This window comes from Nymphalis io, chromosome 1 (assembly GCF_905147045.1).
Source record: "Nymphalis io chromosome 1, ilAglIoxx1.1, whole genome shotgun sequence".
Classification (NCBI taxonomy): domain Eukaryota; kingdom Metazoa; phylum Arthropoda; class Insecta; order Lepidoptera; family Nymphalidae; genus Nymphalis; species Nymphalis io.
In genome coordinates this window covers 12999136-13015506 of record NC_065888.1, presented here as the reverse complement: position 1 = coordinate 13015506, position 16371 = coordinate 12999136, and the positions used below count along the sequence as shown (strand labels likewise).

Here is a 16371-nt window from a genome sequence, read left to right as displayed (position 1 = left end):
CTGTAATACGTGGTATACTTAAACCTTCCTGTTATTAATGAAAAAAACAATAGTTAATGATGGTGATTTTATTTTGTCAATCTAAATTCGTATCCCGTACATCCGGCAACGTTTTTAAGTAGTTATTATTGTGACTGTTACCGCGAAATTGTTTCAACATTGTGCCGTGTAGCAATTAGTCTTGATGGATCTTCGTGCCTGTCTCATTATTTTCGCTAAGGCCTTGTCGTCGCTACACACAAAAGTAAACGTGCCCGTAATTTATAGCCCTATCCTATAGAAATTCGTATGAACTATGGATCAAGTAATTTGATACGAATGTTTCAGAGTAAACGATGTTTATTTCAATGTTTTTATGTCGTCGATATGGCCCGAAGATTGTATTCATACTCGGGGAATCTTCGTAGAGTTCCCAGAGAATTACCTCAGCACTGGGAAAATTTATAGGCTGTTTTACTAGGGACTTTTACGACCGGATGTGCTGTTTGTCAGTAATAATATAAAAAATAGAATATCGTATTTGCTCATAAACTAACAAAAGATAAATACAAAAAGAAAGTGACGAAACTGAGATATTATACCCAAATATCGGTTTTAAGTTTGAGTGAATTTAACCTATTGGTCTATTTCTAGGTTTCAATTCAATTATAAGCATGTTTTAAACAGTTATTTATCCACTTGATTGATGTCGTGGGCGTAAGCCGTGAAGCATCTGTAACACTATAAATGCTTTCGCAGTCTTGTCCTGTCCGTTATTACTAATATCTTCATATACCTACGATTCAAAACAATATATCGTTTCAATAATGTCTTATGCGCGTCAAATATGACATTCAAACAAAATGTCGGACGAAAAACGTGTGTCAATTTATAAATGGCGTGGTATTTATATTTTTATTTATAAAACATTATTGACCAACAAAATTGTGTAGTTGGAACAATATGTGAACTCAATGCCTGAGGGCATTCTCTACCAGTCAATATTTAGACAAAACACATATTCATGAAGGCGGTACTACAAAATAAACAGTAACAAACAATACACAAATAAATGACATGCCTAAAATATGATTATATCATTAAATTAAATATTTGGATAGAAAATATCTGATAATTAAATAGTACAAATAAAAATCCTTATGAAATGTTGTACTAAGAGAAAATATAAATATAACTTCTTAGTATAAAATAAATAAAGCCCTAACAGACATTTATGTTTAATAATAATATCGGTATCACAAAACAACGAAATGGGATGCTTATAGCATTTTAATTGGAATACGTCATTGATAGTAATATCATTAGTGTCATATTTCTCATAGTTAGAGACACAGAGGTGATATTAAAATAAATGATTACAAGAACTATTAAATCAAATGGTCAATTGGTTTAACAAGAGACGAATAATCGTTAGACGAATATTAATAGTTCTCTATTATACAGCAAGGTGTGGCTTTACTACAATTTCCATGACGAATACATTTTTTGAATAAGAAAATTTTGTAGCCATCAATTGTTCGATAATAAATTTACCTAACAAAGGTAAAAAACTTAAAATAGCAAGTTCAACAAATTTTATTTACATTCAAATTATATATTGCATATTCTACAATATCAGGAAGATTATTAAAATTGATAAAACCTGGTCTTTGAATTGTCTATCATAAACAATTTTAGAATAGATATAATAATAATATCCTGGGACACTATTCACACATGGCCATCTGATCCCAAACTAAGCAGAGCTCGTACTATGGAAACCAGACAACTTATATAGATAATTACACCCAGACTCAGGACAAACAGACATGTTCATGCACACAAATATCTATCCTGGGTGGGAATCGAACCCACAACCCTCGACGTGAAAGACAAGCATCCACCAATCACGCCAACCGGCTCGTCATAGATAATGTATGTTTGTGTGCGTGTGGGTGCGTGTTTGTTTATGCGTGGGTGTGTTTATTTACTAGCTTTACATAAGTAAGGGCTTAATAAATCCAATGCACTTACTTCACTAATGGCATTACCCTTGACTTTATCAACGGTCCCGCTCGTCGGGTATGGCAATAAACATATGTACGAGAAAGGCTTCCGGTAAGGGATTAAACTCATAAGTAGATTAATTCGAGCTTCAAAATCTAATTTTCCATGCATATGCAAATTCTTTCCGGCGTCTTACTGAGTAATAAAATCAGTTTAATCCTTTATTTAAAATTTCCCATTATTATTTTTTTACAGATTTTATACATTTAAAGAACCCAAAAAATTTGCTACGCCAAATTAATGCTTCTCACTTTTAATTATCATAAAATTTACATTCAAAATTGCATGCAGCAGTTTGTCGAGTTCGTTCTATATAGCATCAGAATAAAATGTCTCTAAAATAATGCTATCAATAATTAACTTTCATTGAATCGATGAAATGATTGCCTATACGGACTGACAGACAATATCTTTAGAAACATACTGTATATTACTGTAAAGACTATGTACTTCAAAATATCGATTCAGATTTAAAATGTATTTTATGATCACATTCTTGGAATACACTAATAAATTATTTAATTCAAGTTGTTCAAAATTAATTTATATTTGATGATGCATATTATGCATTATACCATTAAATAAACATTAATTGCGGTATATAAAATAAAGTGGCACTGCAACGCATGCCGCGTATAAGCTACTTTATATTACGCTTCCACGAAAAAAGAAATACTATACTTAATTCTACGACATTTTGAAAAACCCTACTTAATTTTCTCAACATCGAATCAGTGACTTGGCTCTCTTCAAAACAAGTGAAGGTCTTTGCCGAGCTCTGGTCTATTTACAACACAACAATTACAACTGTTAGTTTTACTAACTTTAATGAGGAATTCAAATTTTAGACTACTGAATACTGAACCTTTCGTCCAAATGAAGAAGAAGTTACGAGAGCTAACATTCCTTTCATAACTTCCAGATCATATAATCGAACTTGTTAAAAGTTTCCAAGGAACCGTCATTATGAAAATTGAGAACCCTTTTCAAACAATATTTACAGTAATATTACAGAAGTGAGATAGTTTTCATAATAATTAACGAGTAACTGTGTAATAGTCGTGTTCATTGAATCTTGAACAATAATTCTCTTGCAGCAAGAATTAAATGGAAGGGAAAATGGGAATTGGTAGTTCTTTTCTGTTAATTAAGTATAAAACTCATTTTACAACACGGGTGGGTTACTTTTTTATTTCCCTAGCACAAACAACATGACATTATACATAAAAAATTATAACATATAGACGTAAGGCCTTAAAGTTTACTTTACTGCTATTTTTAGTTGATTTGAATTATTCTTCATGACAGAAAAAATATTGCATTGTATTTTGGTTATGGCACATGGTCATGACAATAAGCTTACGATTAAGTTAAGTGAATGTAGTAATTTCTCATTGAAACCTTATAATTTAAATCTTTAGATTAATTTCTCTTTTCACGGCTCGCTCTTTTCTAACCTAGTAGCCACGGATAATGTGAAGCCTTTCATGACAACTTGAACACGACATTGCACATATGACGTTGTTTCATTTACTTATTTTATCATCCATTAATATTTTTAAGAACCGATATGAACCGTTTGATAGAACATGTACTCAATGCGTGATCATGAAAGAAACAAGTGAGGAAATGCCTGTGTCTTTGCATTCCTGTCAAATGTGTATCCACTAACCTGAACTGGAGCAGCATGACAGAATAAGCTTTCAACTTACTTCTTAAGAGGACATCCTGTTACCCAGCGGTGGGACATTTTTTTTATAATTGCACGGGTATTTCTGTACCTATTACCAAAACAATTAAATAAAACGTATAAAATTCATTCAACCCAATAGTCAAGGTATAATTAAAGAGGTTTATTATCTTCCATCACGAGTGCTATGAAGGTCTCAAAATCCTTTGTTTTTAATTTGAACGAGATCAACGGGAAGTGCCTTATGTTTTTATGCGTTACTGAGAATCAATGAAATCATGATTTTTCATTACATTAATAGCATTAATTTACCAAAACGTGCCTATTGATTTCAATTCTCGCTATTAATTTAATCGTGTACCAAGTCTAGACAGATGACCCTCTAGGTGAGTAGAACGCGTGAATCTGTGTTTTCACTTGCTTAATTTGTATCGATTATTTATTTCGTGATCTAATCGTGCAGAGAAAACATCGTGCGGAAACATGCGCGTGTATTCACCAGCAATGGAGCAGTAAAGCCCTGTGCCCAGCAGTGGGACATTTACGGGCTATTTCTTATTTAGTTACTTATTATTTTATGTGATTATATACGTAGATAGGCCGCTTGATGGTAAGTGGTCTCCGTCGCCCATAGACATTGGCGCCGTCAGAAATATTAACCATTCTTTACATTCCAAAGCGCCATCAACCTAGGGAATTACGATGTCATGTCCTTTGTTCTTACTTTTTGGCTATAGTGTTGAGTGGGTGGTAACTACCCAGACGGTATTGCAAAAAGCCCTACAACCAAGTCTGAATGATGGGATCAGATCAGCGTGAATAATGTCCCAGGATATTTTTATTCTAGCGTTCGTAATCGTAAAAATGTACAAAGCTGTTATAGGTCAGCAGTTTATTTGTTGTTTTCTCCGTTTTACGATTAAACCCTGAAAAAAAAAATCTAAAGTCATATCAAATATATAAAATCATATTACGAAAATAATGATATCCCATGACACTGATTGATTTACTTCGTTGAATGTATGACTCGTTCAATTTCTCTACGTGACGAGTATGATACTGAATTAGACAGTCTAGGTAGGTGTGATACCTTAGTTAATAAAAAGGTCATGAATAGTATTTTTACAAGCCCAGGATAAAACATATTCGTTGTTAAACACATTTGAGGCGGTTGCATTTCCTGTGGATACAAAGTCCTTAAAAGAAGTCACAAAATGAAAATATAAATTAAATTTATTCAAGAACGCTTAAAGAGCGCGGTGGCTTGTGGTTAGAACACGTGAACCTTAACAAAAGATTGCGGCGTCAAATCCGGGCTAGTACAAATGAATTGTCCTGTGCTATCTGTAAATCAAAGAAAATAAACTCTACGATTTTTTAACATTTTTAAATTGTTTGATAAACCTTATCCTATTCATGTTTTACATAATATTTAATACATTATACCCTTTTACACATCAAATAATTATATAAATGTTATTCAAATTAATACTCCTGTCATTGGCTTAAACCAATATTATTAATAGATATTTTTTTTTTAATTATTATAATCAATAAGCTCGCTTCCGTCATTCAAAGCAAATATTCGTATATTATTTATATTATAGTATATAGCATATTAATTAAAATTAATTTTGATTTTTTTTTTCACACATAGTTGCATTGATGTCATGAATTCATTATATACAGACAAGGATATCATTGATAAATATTAAGCACTCCAAGTTCCAACACGATCGAAAGAGACTTGACGACACTTCCAGGCACCGCAAATCAATCTAATTTATATGCAAGCAGCAACGTTTAGGAACTCTCGTGTACGTATAACGAAAACGATGTATCGTCTCACATGGATGTGTAAGATAGTTTAGAATCATACATTTTACTTAACTCGAGCTCTGGAGTGCATGATGAAGAATAATGCTTTCTTAGTTTATATAAAATGAAAATTTAGATTCCTTATGGTTTTCGATTTTCAAACAGAATATTGATAAGTTACATGACATAAATAACAATTTTCCATAAAAAATTCAGTTAATTTCTCATCGCACAAATTTATACGTAAATACAAGTGCACTCTTATAGTTCTGACAGTGCAAGAAATTGACCAAGCTTATGAAACATATATTATATGATCTCCGAACACCGGAATTTAATGTTACATAACGGTGCTATAAACATACTCGCTTCGAGTGGCTACTTAGACCCGGTATTCCTATCCCACACCCCTATAAACGTTTTGCTATACCGAAAAAATTATAAAATATAATTAACCTTGACCTAAACAAACTTAATTATTATAGTGAATACACAAAAAAAAACATAAACAAAACTACATCCGAGTTTGAAGTTGCTTTGTTTCGGTTCAATTTAATTATTTCCACGCAAACTACTCGTGTGCGACCTTGGGCGTGGCCTGATCGCTTATTTACTTTGGTCGGTTCATTGAATACACAATTGAAATAACTATTAACTTTACACATACTACAGCGTAGAGTAAATACTTGCGAGCCGTTCCTATTTCGCAACAACTGATTTTTAAACTTTTTCAGTGTGTAATTTAGTTTTCATGACTATTTACTATTGGCATGTAGAAATACCTTTACTTATTCAAAATGAACTAGAAGTTTTTGAGATTATCGCTTTCAACTATACAAATTCTTCAGTTTAGCTACCGTTGTTTAATGTTCATTCATTTACACAATGCTTTGTTTTCTTCCTTCCAATGTCAATTGACTGATGACAGAAAGAAAGAAAACAGTGTGGTTTTTTGTTTCGATTGTATTAACCTTACACCCGGATTTCAAAGTTTATTAGTAAGTAGGTTCTAAAATAACTTTATAGAGATATACAATTTTTTTTTATCCATATTTGTTGCTATAAACGAGGTAGGCAGAGGTAGGTAGAAATTTTTCCCCTCCCTGGTGACGAGCAACTAGAGAGGTCAGGATTGAGGCGAGTCTTTCTCGGAAAGAACCGCGGATGCGTCATGTCAAAACGAATCTTTAGTCTATTCTATCCGAACGGAGTAAAACTATTGCAGGGGTTTAACTAGATGAGAGTTCCACATAACCCAAAATTCCGCCCTAGGGGACCGAGTACCTAAAAAGATTTCCCAGCGTAATAAAAAACAGGAAAAGCTTTATTCCTTTTCCCCGGTTAGAAATGACATAATTACAAAAAAGTCCTTCTATGTTCTAGATCGCGCCGTACAAACAGTTGATTTTGAGTTTTTTATTCATTTTTAGTACAAGCTATAAATGTTCGATGCAATTAAAGTAATTACAACTTAATTTAAATTAAAACTTTGTAGGCTATTATAGTCTGTAACTTATATGTCATTGGACCAATTTTCAACTGAGCCAATTCGTATTCCAATGATTTACTGTACAGCCTTTCCTTTGGCAATAAAACAACGGAAACGAAGAACTGTATAAAATAACAATATAATCCGCTTTTAAGGCTCGCAAAATCTCTGTTTTCCTAACATTGGTTATAAGAACTTATATCCTTGAATTGGTTTCATAAAACAAACTTGCAATGATGATGCCTATTGTAAAAACAAATATCAAAACAACATTATTTTAAAATATATGTAATTCTGAATTTGTTCCTAGTTCTTCAAATATTCCCATTAGTGTAACTAGGATGTAAAGCTGAATGTAATAAGCCCTCACCTCAACCGTACATAGTTATGCCTCAGACCACGATAGTTTCGCTAACTTAGAATTCAATCGGTCGAGTTTCGTATTTATGCAAAATATAATATAAATTCGTTTTTATTTTACCACCCAACGAACTATAAAAATACAATTTATAATAAAATTACTAATGCCCGGACAAGCGTCCTTAATATATTTTTTTTAACGTTTATCGTTAACATTACTTACCGTGTATGAGTTACGTTTAAATCAAATACTAATAAAGATATCTTATATTTCCAGCGAGCACTGGCAAAAACCTTGCGGCGCCCCAGTCAGAGGACTTAGCAGATTTTGAAGTCGAACGTCAAAGCGCTGATAGGCAAGCGAGAGCCATGTACTTCACAAAAACTCCACAAGTCAGCACCACCAGAACAAATCCGGAAATAAATGAAACAGTAAATGTTGTAACTAAAGAACCACTTAAAGAAGTTAACGCATCTGTTACGAATGCAACAATAGTAAATATCACGGAAGCTCAGCAAATACAATGGACTCCTGTCAACACAACTGATAATAATGTGTCCATTATAGCACTACCAGAAAATACAACTAACATCAATGTAACAATAGACTTCACTAATGTGACCAATTCACAAAATTCTACTTTCGCATCAAAAAAACGCAATTTGACAAGACCGGACTTCATAAAAGAGGACCTCAGCTTGGAAGGCGTTGCAGAAAGTCGAATCGTGACTGAAAAACCTCTTTCTTTGGAGACTACTTTCCTGCAAACGAGAATACCCCCAAATGTAGAATCTTCCAGAAGGATAATAGATTCTAATGGCGGTGGAATGGATACGGGAGCAATTGCCGGTATATCATTCGCAGCGCTAGTGTTGGCAGCGCTAGCAGGTAGTACCGCCTTCGTTCTTTATCGCAGGCGGTATTTAAACAAGCCACAGACATTGAATGACAAATGCTCGAATCCCGATTCTAGTGGATATCTTGATGACAGCACTATCAGGGTAGGTTCATGTTTTATATCATTGTATCTACGATTATTACAAAAAAACTATTCAATTAAAATATTGGAACTGTCTTGACAAAACTCTTTCGTTTCTGGAAAATAACCCTATAGCTTATATATATTAGATGCAATATTCCTAAGCAATAAAAACCAGTAATTTTGAGCTTAAAAACTTTGATATTACCCAATCACTGATGTAATAAGTTACTTCAAATTTGTTTTATCTGACAATTTCTTACCTGTTTCAGGATAATTCTGAGGAGATGTACAGCCTGGACAACGATTCATTCCTGAATTCGCTTGAAGCGATGACAATCCAGAATTACTGGACTGACACGGTGAAACACACCAAGCTGTAAACATCCGTACTAATAGTATGTTAACGTATACGACTATCTGAAGTGAAATTGGATATATGTATATGTTGCCAGTAGAAACATTTCCCAGTGATATATAAAAAAATTGTTTTCATAGTGAATGATTTATTGAAATAATTCAATTTTCCAGTTTTATTTAACATTATTTTAATAAAATATATTTATATAATGCGGTAATCGGTAAATAATTTGTTCTATGCAAAGTGACATTTAATGATATTTTAATTTTCAAAATAATCGTAAACGTATATTAAAAATGCTAGCAATGTTATTATTGCTATACTTTTACGTCATTCATTAAAATAAAGTGAGTAGGTATTAATGTTGCTAACGTATGCAAAAAGTATTTTTTTGCACTAGCAACGAAATTAATAGACCTCTGCAAAACATATTTCAACTACACGCAATCTATTTAATACAATTTTAAAACATGATCAAATAAATTCCGACGCGTTTTATTTTTGTGATCCACTCTTATCTAGTCTTAAATCACACTTATGTATTACGGTCACTGGTTTAGTGTAACCTGAATACAAATTGTTTATTAAACAATTATGGTCTCTCATTTTGTGTGATAGGATTATAGAGTCCTTCATCCAATCAACGGCACCGCATACGAAAAAAAGCTATGGTAACATTGGCTATTTATTTTTTTTGAGTAATATTTCTTTTACTTATAGGTATTTTTTTTTGGAATTAAAATGACCACAGATTCTACTTTACGCAATAATTATAGTGGAAATAAAGATAGCCGTAATATTATTTTAATATTTGATGTTAATTAAGCATATTCAAATTGTAATTAATTTATAATAGTATTATTGTTTTAAAATTAGATTATGTAAATAGTTTTAATGATTGTGATAACATGTTCGGTTGTATGATATATATATAATAGTAATTGTCGATCTATAGTTCCATGATTTAATATTTATATTCATATATTAAAAACAAAGTTTTAGCTTTCAAGAGCAGTTAAAAACAATTATTATTTGTTTTTTTTTTTTCAAATTTGTAAGCTAAGGAACTTGAATCCCATTATAATAGAAATAAGAAAATGATCTCAGTATTTCATTTTTAAGTCAGGATAGTATATTTAATGAATCTAGCTTTAAATACCTACTTGTTTCTTAAATGTATAATTGAAATTCATCGAAAAGGTACAATTTAAAAAGTATTTTATCTTTTTTTTAACATTAACTAGGTTTATGAATAAAAAATGGCTGATTGAATTAAATTTAAATATTGTCTTTAATTTTTAATTGCAGATTTAGCTAAATTGTCTTTATTTACATCGTATTTTAATGAAAAAACCGAAATCTTAATATGTACCAAATACAAATAAAATTTAAGATTATTTTTGTTATCACTTTGTACAAATTATTTTCTATGTATAACGTCGACTTGTAGTGAAAACCTTGTGATTGTATATTTTTAATTATGTAATTTTACATAAGAAGTTTGTCTACTCCTGTAAACTGTTTGAGGGAAAGATGTATAAAGCTTAAATCGTGCCCTGACGATGTGGAACATAGTTTTTCAAACTAAAATAATCATCATTGCAGTTTCCTGAAGATTTCAATGTAATCAATAAAAGGCAATAAATGCAAAACTTAATCAAAACTGTGCACGTTCGCTTCGTTAAAATATATTCTACTCAACAAATAATTGTTGAAAAAGCGATACTCACGAGGTTCTCACTACGGCGACGACGTATAAAATGAGTGATGGCTTGACACACATTTGACAGATCAAATCATGCTATAAAAAATGTTCTTGTTAACCCCATATCACCAAAATTGTCATATAAGAAATTGATGATTGTTATCCTTGCTTTTGATTCTTAGAATTGCCATTAAGAAAACAAAGCGTACCAAGTTGTATCAAGTTATTAATCTGCGGTACGTGATCCGTGTAGGTATAAGAATATATTTTTTCAACTAATATAGAAGAAATATTTTTGTTAAATGTTCTATTTTCATCCATTTCGTAAACTTAATATGTTCGTCTTTCAGTTTTAGACAATTGTAGATACTAGAAGTTATTTTAAGAATATTAAATCTTAAGGCCAAGGGGCTTTACCTATAAATGTTATTTACGTGGTGAAACAAGGTTCTGCCTTCTTCTTTCAGACGTCAAGTCATTGATGACAGAAAGAGAAAAATCAGTGTTTAACTGAACAGCCACAAAACAACGTATATAAGTAAGAGTATACGTCTTTAAATGAGGAAAATTTTTAAATCTAGTTAATACGCAAGATTTAAAAAGCTTATTTCAAAGACGCCAAACCCATAACTCCCATTATATATACTCTAAGCAATGATCTATAGCTGATAACAACTAATTATGTATTCCTCATTCATTATATTTCCAAAGAAAATGTACATTTAATATTTTGTGTATATTCTGTCCTTACAAACTTATTTTTTAAATTATAATTATTTTGTGATTTGTATTTCCGTCCAGTTAATATCAATTTAAATTTGTCGCATTTATTTTTCACACTTGTTATATTCGTTTTTTTTTAAATTTGTAATCGATATTTGTTTATAATAATTTTTAACAATCGCTTTGTTATCCAAAATTTATTTAAATTATCCTCGGAACCAAATAATTAGCATGAAAAATATATATTACAACTTTCTAGCCTAAAAATGTATTAATTACTTATAACTACATTCGTATAGTTATCGGCGATATACTTAACTGTATTCATATCATATACGACAAAAGAGGTAGGTCACTTAATAATATTCAATTGGATGTATTCATATAATATAATGTATATTATGACATAATTATTTAAACTTGTCTCGTTATATGTCGTTTCTAGAATAAACCCTTATTCCGTTTCAGTTAGTATTTTTTTTTAGGAAAATCTTTGTAGTATAGTAGAAGGTGTATTCATAAATTTCTTTCAGCTTCATTAACGACACCGATTATTACTCGTAAACTTATTTTTGATGATAAGTCGTAATATTTTAAAATTTTTTCGCTGTGTGATTAAATTATTTTTGTATAAATAAAAATGACCCCATGTCTTGAATAACGGTTTTTGTAATTTAGTTACGAGACAAAATGTTATATTATTAGACTAATGTATTAAAATTATTTTTAATCTACATATGGTTTTATTTGTTCATTCAATCTTGTTTTGAAATAATTTTGTTATCGTAACAGACTTGGTAGGAGATCAAATACATTAAGAAAAGAATTTTAAAGCACTCTAAAAATATATAAACAGCATAGGAAAGTTTAATAGCATGATTATATTTAAAAGGCAAAAATATTTTACATCAATTTGAATTCTAAGAATTAGTATTAAAAAGTAACCGTTATTTAGCAAAATCAATTGCTATATACGATCAAGCAAAATATAGGCAATTTATAAACACCACTTTATTTTAACTAACCCAACAAACCTATTTTATGTTCCAAAGAGTTTCGTATAAACGAGTATTTTTGATAAAAAAAAGTAAATTATCATTTGGTGTTAAAATATGAAAATTAAATAATTTATTACTATCTACCAGCTCCAACTGCTAAAGTGCTACAAAATAAAAATTATGATCTTGTCAAGATCATAGGTTCCTCTCTTAGTCGGTTTATTTTTTTAATCGACTATGATATTCTTATAGATTAAAATGCCTCATAAATTAAAAAAAAGCAAAAAATTTCAGAACTCAGACCACGAGAGATGGTTTAATATTATTAAACAGTTCCTACAGTTGACAGACAAACTGAGTTTCTCTGTCTACGGGCTGAACCTATGGTGTAACGGGCCGCAATTATTTTTATCATTTCCTGACGTTTCAAACACTTTGCAGAGTCCGTGGTCACAAGCAGTTGTTTAATACAAATTATTTAGATGTTAATAAAAAATCTTTGAAATTTAAAATAATTTAATATAAAGTAACACCAGGTGGGTCAAAGGTTGAGTATCAGGGCCATGTAACCACAAAAGTCCTGCGGGCCGTAGGTTGAGTACCGCTGGAGTACATCATACAGAGACAGTAGAGCAAAGAGTGTCCGTCAAAATTAGAATGTCAAATTGACAATTTGGTATTTATTATGTATCAATTCTTTTTGTCAAAGAGTGTCTAATATTTATATATAATATCTGAATAAACTTTGTAAGTACGATTGTGAGTTTTTTCTACTTACGTATTTACGTTGTTACTTGTGTATCAGTTGTGAACCTTTCGACTGTCACATTTTTTAAATATAACATTTGTTCTTTAGGTTGTTCAAACATAAAGGTTTTTTAGTAAACAATGGTCAAGGCTTGGTTTATGGATAACGACTCAAGCGATCAGCGCTTAGAACATCACAGGAATCCGCCTGAATTCATATCAATAGGAGAATTGTTCAAGAAAACTGGAGTCGAATATTTTAACGTAAGTTTCTGCGTCTACATCTTATCTCTGATTTCTTGTATTTATCTCTAATTGTAGGTTAGAGGTCATCTATTTATACAATGTAATGAATTTCATAAAATAAATACCTACAAATTTATTATCTTATTAGTGGACTACAAATACCGATCTATAAATCGTTAAATCGTTAAAAGAAACCTAGAGTATTATGTTAAATCATTAAACATAAAACTAAAAGCTTAGTACTTATTTAAAAGACTTGTTCTAGAATCTAAATGAAATTATAAGTTAACTCTGACCAACTGAAAATATCTATTTGTTCAGCAACCACAGCAATTATTTTTAATGTTTATTTTTATAACACAATAACAACTACCCATCTAGTATTGCGGTTAAAACTTTTTTTAACTAAAACTTTTCTAAATAATAGTCAATATAACATGTCAAACATGTTTTTGAGGCTGTGACTTTCATTATTATTAGTATTTTTATGTGCACACTTTGTAAACAAGCTTAAATGTTTTTGTTGATGTATTGTATGGCCCAGTTAATTTTTTTTCTATAATATAGGAAGGTGGACGAGCGTAAGGACCACCTGATGGAAAGTGGTCACCAACGCACATAGGCATTGTAAGAAATGTTGACTATCACTTATATCCCTAATGCACCACCAACCTCGGGAACTAAGTTGTTATGTCCCTTGTGTCTGTAATTACACTGGCTGATTCACCCTTCAAACCGGAACACAACGATACCAATTACTACTGTTTTGCGATAGAATATCCGATGAGTACTATCCATACCTACCCAGGCGAGCTTGCACAAAGCCCTACCACCAGTAATTTAATTGTGTTGTTTTACTTCTCTTAATAAATGCTGGATATTAACTGCTACTGCGATGCAATGCAGAGATAAAAGAATATCTTGCTATCTTTCAAGACAGCCAGATGTTATCAAAATATATTATTTATATAAAATAAATATGCACTGTAACTCTTGTTATAGGAATAAATGTAATACAAAGCTGCCATGGGTATTTCTATTTAATCACTAATAACAACAACTGACCTGTATTGATAATTTGTTTGTATATCTATGAAGTTGTTTTAACTCCTAGGAATGTTTGGTAATATATAAATAAACATAAATTTAATAACAAGAATCTTTCAACAAAAATATTAATAGATTATTCTTTCTATTAATATTTCAATTTAAAACATAATCAAATAATTTAACTAAAAAATATTTTCAGATTAATGTTAAAACTTACACAACAGATGGAGTTTTAGATAAAATAAAGAAAGATAGAGGTTACACATATGAAGATGAAATAGCTTGCTCAAAGGAGTGCCTCCCAAATTATGAGGAGAAAATTAAATCCTTTTATGAAGAACATCTTCACACAGATGAAGAAATAAGGTATATAAAATCCATTAAGATGTAAGGAATTGGTAACATTTTTTGGGCCAATATCTATCTATAGATGTAATCACCAATTGTCGGAAGATCTACATCAGCTCATCTGCCTCGTATAAAAAAATATATTAGGATATCTATCAGTATATGAATGACAAAATCACATAATTTCTCTTTTAATTTCTTAAAATTTTGTCATTTAAATTGCAGGCTTGTTCTCGAAGGTTCTGGATATTTTGATGTAAGAGATGGCAAAGATGAATGGATCAGAATAGCTGTGTCCGCAGGTGACATGATTGTCATACCAAGTGGCATTTACCATCGTTTTACTCTTGACGCGAATGTAAGTTATAGATGTTGTTAAACAAATTTTATTTTATAATAGAAAACTACGTATTCCTTTATTTCATTATATAAGAAAGTTTATAGCTTTTTCTTCTCGAAATTCACCTTATAATATGCCTTAAATTATTAAAAAAATATATATCAATATTATTATTGCTGTGCATAAATATTGTTTTTAATTCAAAAGATAGATCTAAAATTAATACAGGCGGTACAGTTGGTTAAGTCCCTCCCTCTCTGTATGATAAATTACTTAGTGGTCCTTCAACAAATATGATTTTTTTCTATATACAATAGAAAAGTCATGTCTAAATGAGCCATCTTTTAAAATAACTGGTCCAGGGTAGTGCAGTACTTTTTTTTTAAAAATAAGATGTCAGAGTTACTTGACATGACTTTTTAAAACCATGACTCAAATAAATTATTTTAACTGCGATTAGTAGCATGGCTACTTAGGGTTACGTTCTAACAAAAACACCGCAAAATTTTGAAATTTGTGGTCATAATACCTAAAAATGTAGCATGTCTCGATTTCCAACATTGCCTTCAAAAATATGCCTATTATCACGTAACTAGGTGAAATATTTTTTTTTTTATTTTGTCAGAACTGGTTTAACTAGACCATCTAGATCATTGGGACATTTATATATAATATTTTATATCAACAATTGTCTAATTTATAAAGTAACAAATATAAAGATGGTGTCATCCTTATACCTGAAAAATTGCTGAAAAATCACAATTATATCATCTACAGCACTTATTCTATATTCGTTTGTTGCAATGCCTAATTTTTCTATACTATTTTTCTAATAAATTTTTATCTGTATGTCACTACATATATTTATTACACTTTCATACGAGAATGGCGACGCATGCACAACTTATGTTGCGGATTTCTATGGCTGACTGTGACCACTATATGAAACAAACTAACATATTTTGTTTCAATATATTAAAACGCATCTATATTTTAATTTACAGAATTTTATTCGTGCTAAACGATTCTTCATCGGTGAACCAGTCTGGCTTCCATATAATCGTCCTGCGGACAACTTACCATGCAGAAAGGAATATGTAGAAAAACTCGAAAAAGGTTTTGTAGCTGCGTGCTAGAACATCGCCTCGTTATTTCACTAAAAGAAAGATTTGCATTATTTTTAGATTAAGATAAGCCTTTAGTATAATATAATGGTGTGTGTATAATCACGATTTTCTAAGGTGATATGGATAATAAAATTGTCCTAATTGGTTACTAATATTAATACATAGTAACATAATTTTCCACTCATAGGTATATGTATATATTTTGTAAATTTTACTACTGTAAATTGTTATCATATGAAATTATTGATTTTAATAAAATAAATTGTTGAATTTATTGGCTTTTATTTATAAACAATTTATACGGATAACTTATTATTTTTTAATGATTATGATTAAGAAGAAA

At 30.6% G+C, this 16371-nt stretch overlaps 2 protein-coding genes across 4 annotated transcripts in view; both read left to right on the top strand.

Moving 5' to 3' along the window:
- The window catches only part of LOC126770394 (uncharacterized), an 82119-nt gene extending 72447 nt beyond the window's left edge, over positions 1-9672 (top strand). For both annotated transcript variants that reach the window (XM_050489800.1, XM_050489794.1), the window contains exons 4-5: positions 7681-8405; positions 8656-9672. In XM_050489800.1, the coding sequence (XP_050345757.1) occupies positions 7681-8405; positions 8656-8766 (836 nt within the window). In that variant the 3' untranslated portion in view covers positions 8767-9672. The remainder of the gene's footprint in view (positions 1-7680; positions 8406-8655) is intronic.
- Positions 9673-12806: 3134 nt separating this feature from the next.
- On the top strand, positions 12807-16299 carry LOC126770547 (acireductone dioxygenase). 2 transcript variants are annotated; one of them, XM_050489997.1, is made up of 5 exons: positions 12807-12921; positions 13027-13181; positions 14413-14579; positions 14787-14919; positions 15906-16299. In XM_050489997.1, exons 2-5 carry the CDS (start codon positions 13059-13061, stop codon positions 16035-16037), a joined length of 555 nt encoding a protein of 184 aa, XP_050345954.1. In that variant the 5' UTR covers positions 12807-12921; positions 13027-13058; the 3' UTR covers positions 16038-16299. The 2 variants fall into 2 exon arrangements, with proteins under 2 accessions (XP_050345954.1, XP_050345962.1); XM_050490005.1 differs by having other exon boundaries at positions 12826-12917.
- The last annotated feature ends 72 nt before the right edge of the window (positions 16300-16371 follow it).

Coding starts and splice junctions, on each gene's coding strand:
- LOC126770547 (XM_050489997.1), top strand. CDS start 13,059: ATGGTCAAGGCTTGGTTTATGGATAACGACTCAAGCGATCAGCGCTTA. Junction 13,182..14,412: donor CTGGAGTCGAATATTTTAAC/GTAAGTTTCTGC, acceptor AAATATTTTCAG/ATTAATGTTAAAACTTACAC. Junction 14,580..14,786: donor CACACAGATGAAGAAATAAG/GTATATAAAATC, acceptor TTTAAATTGCAG/GCTTGTTCTCGAAGGTTCTG.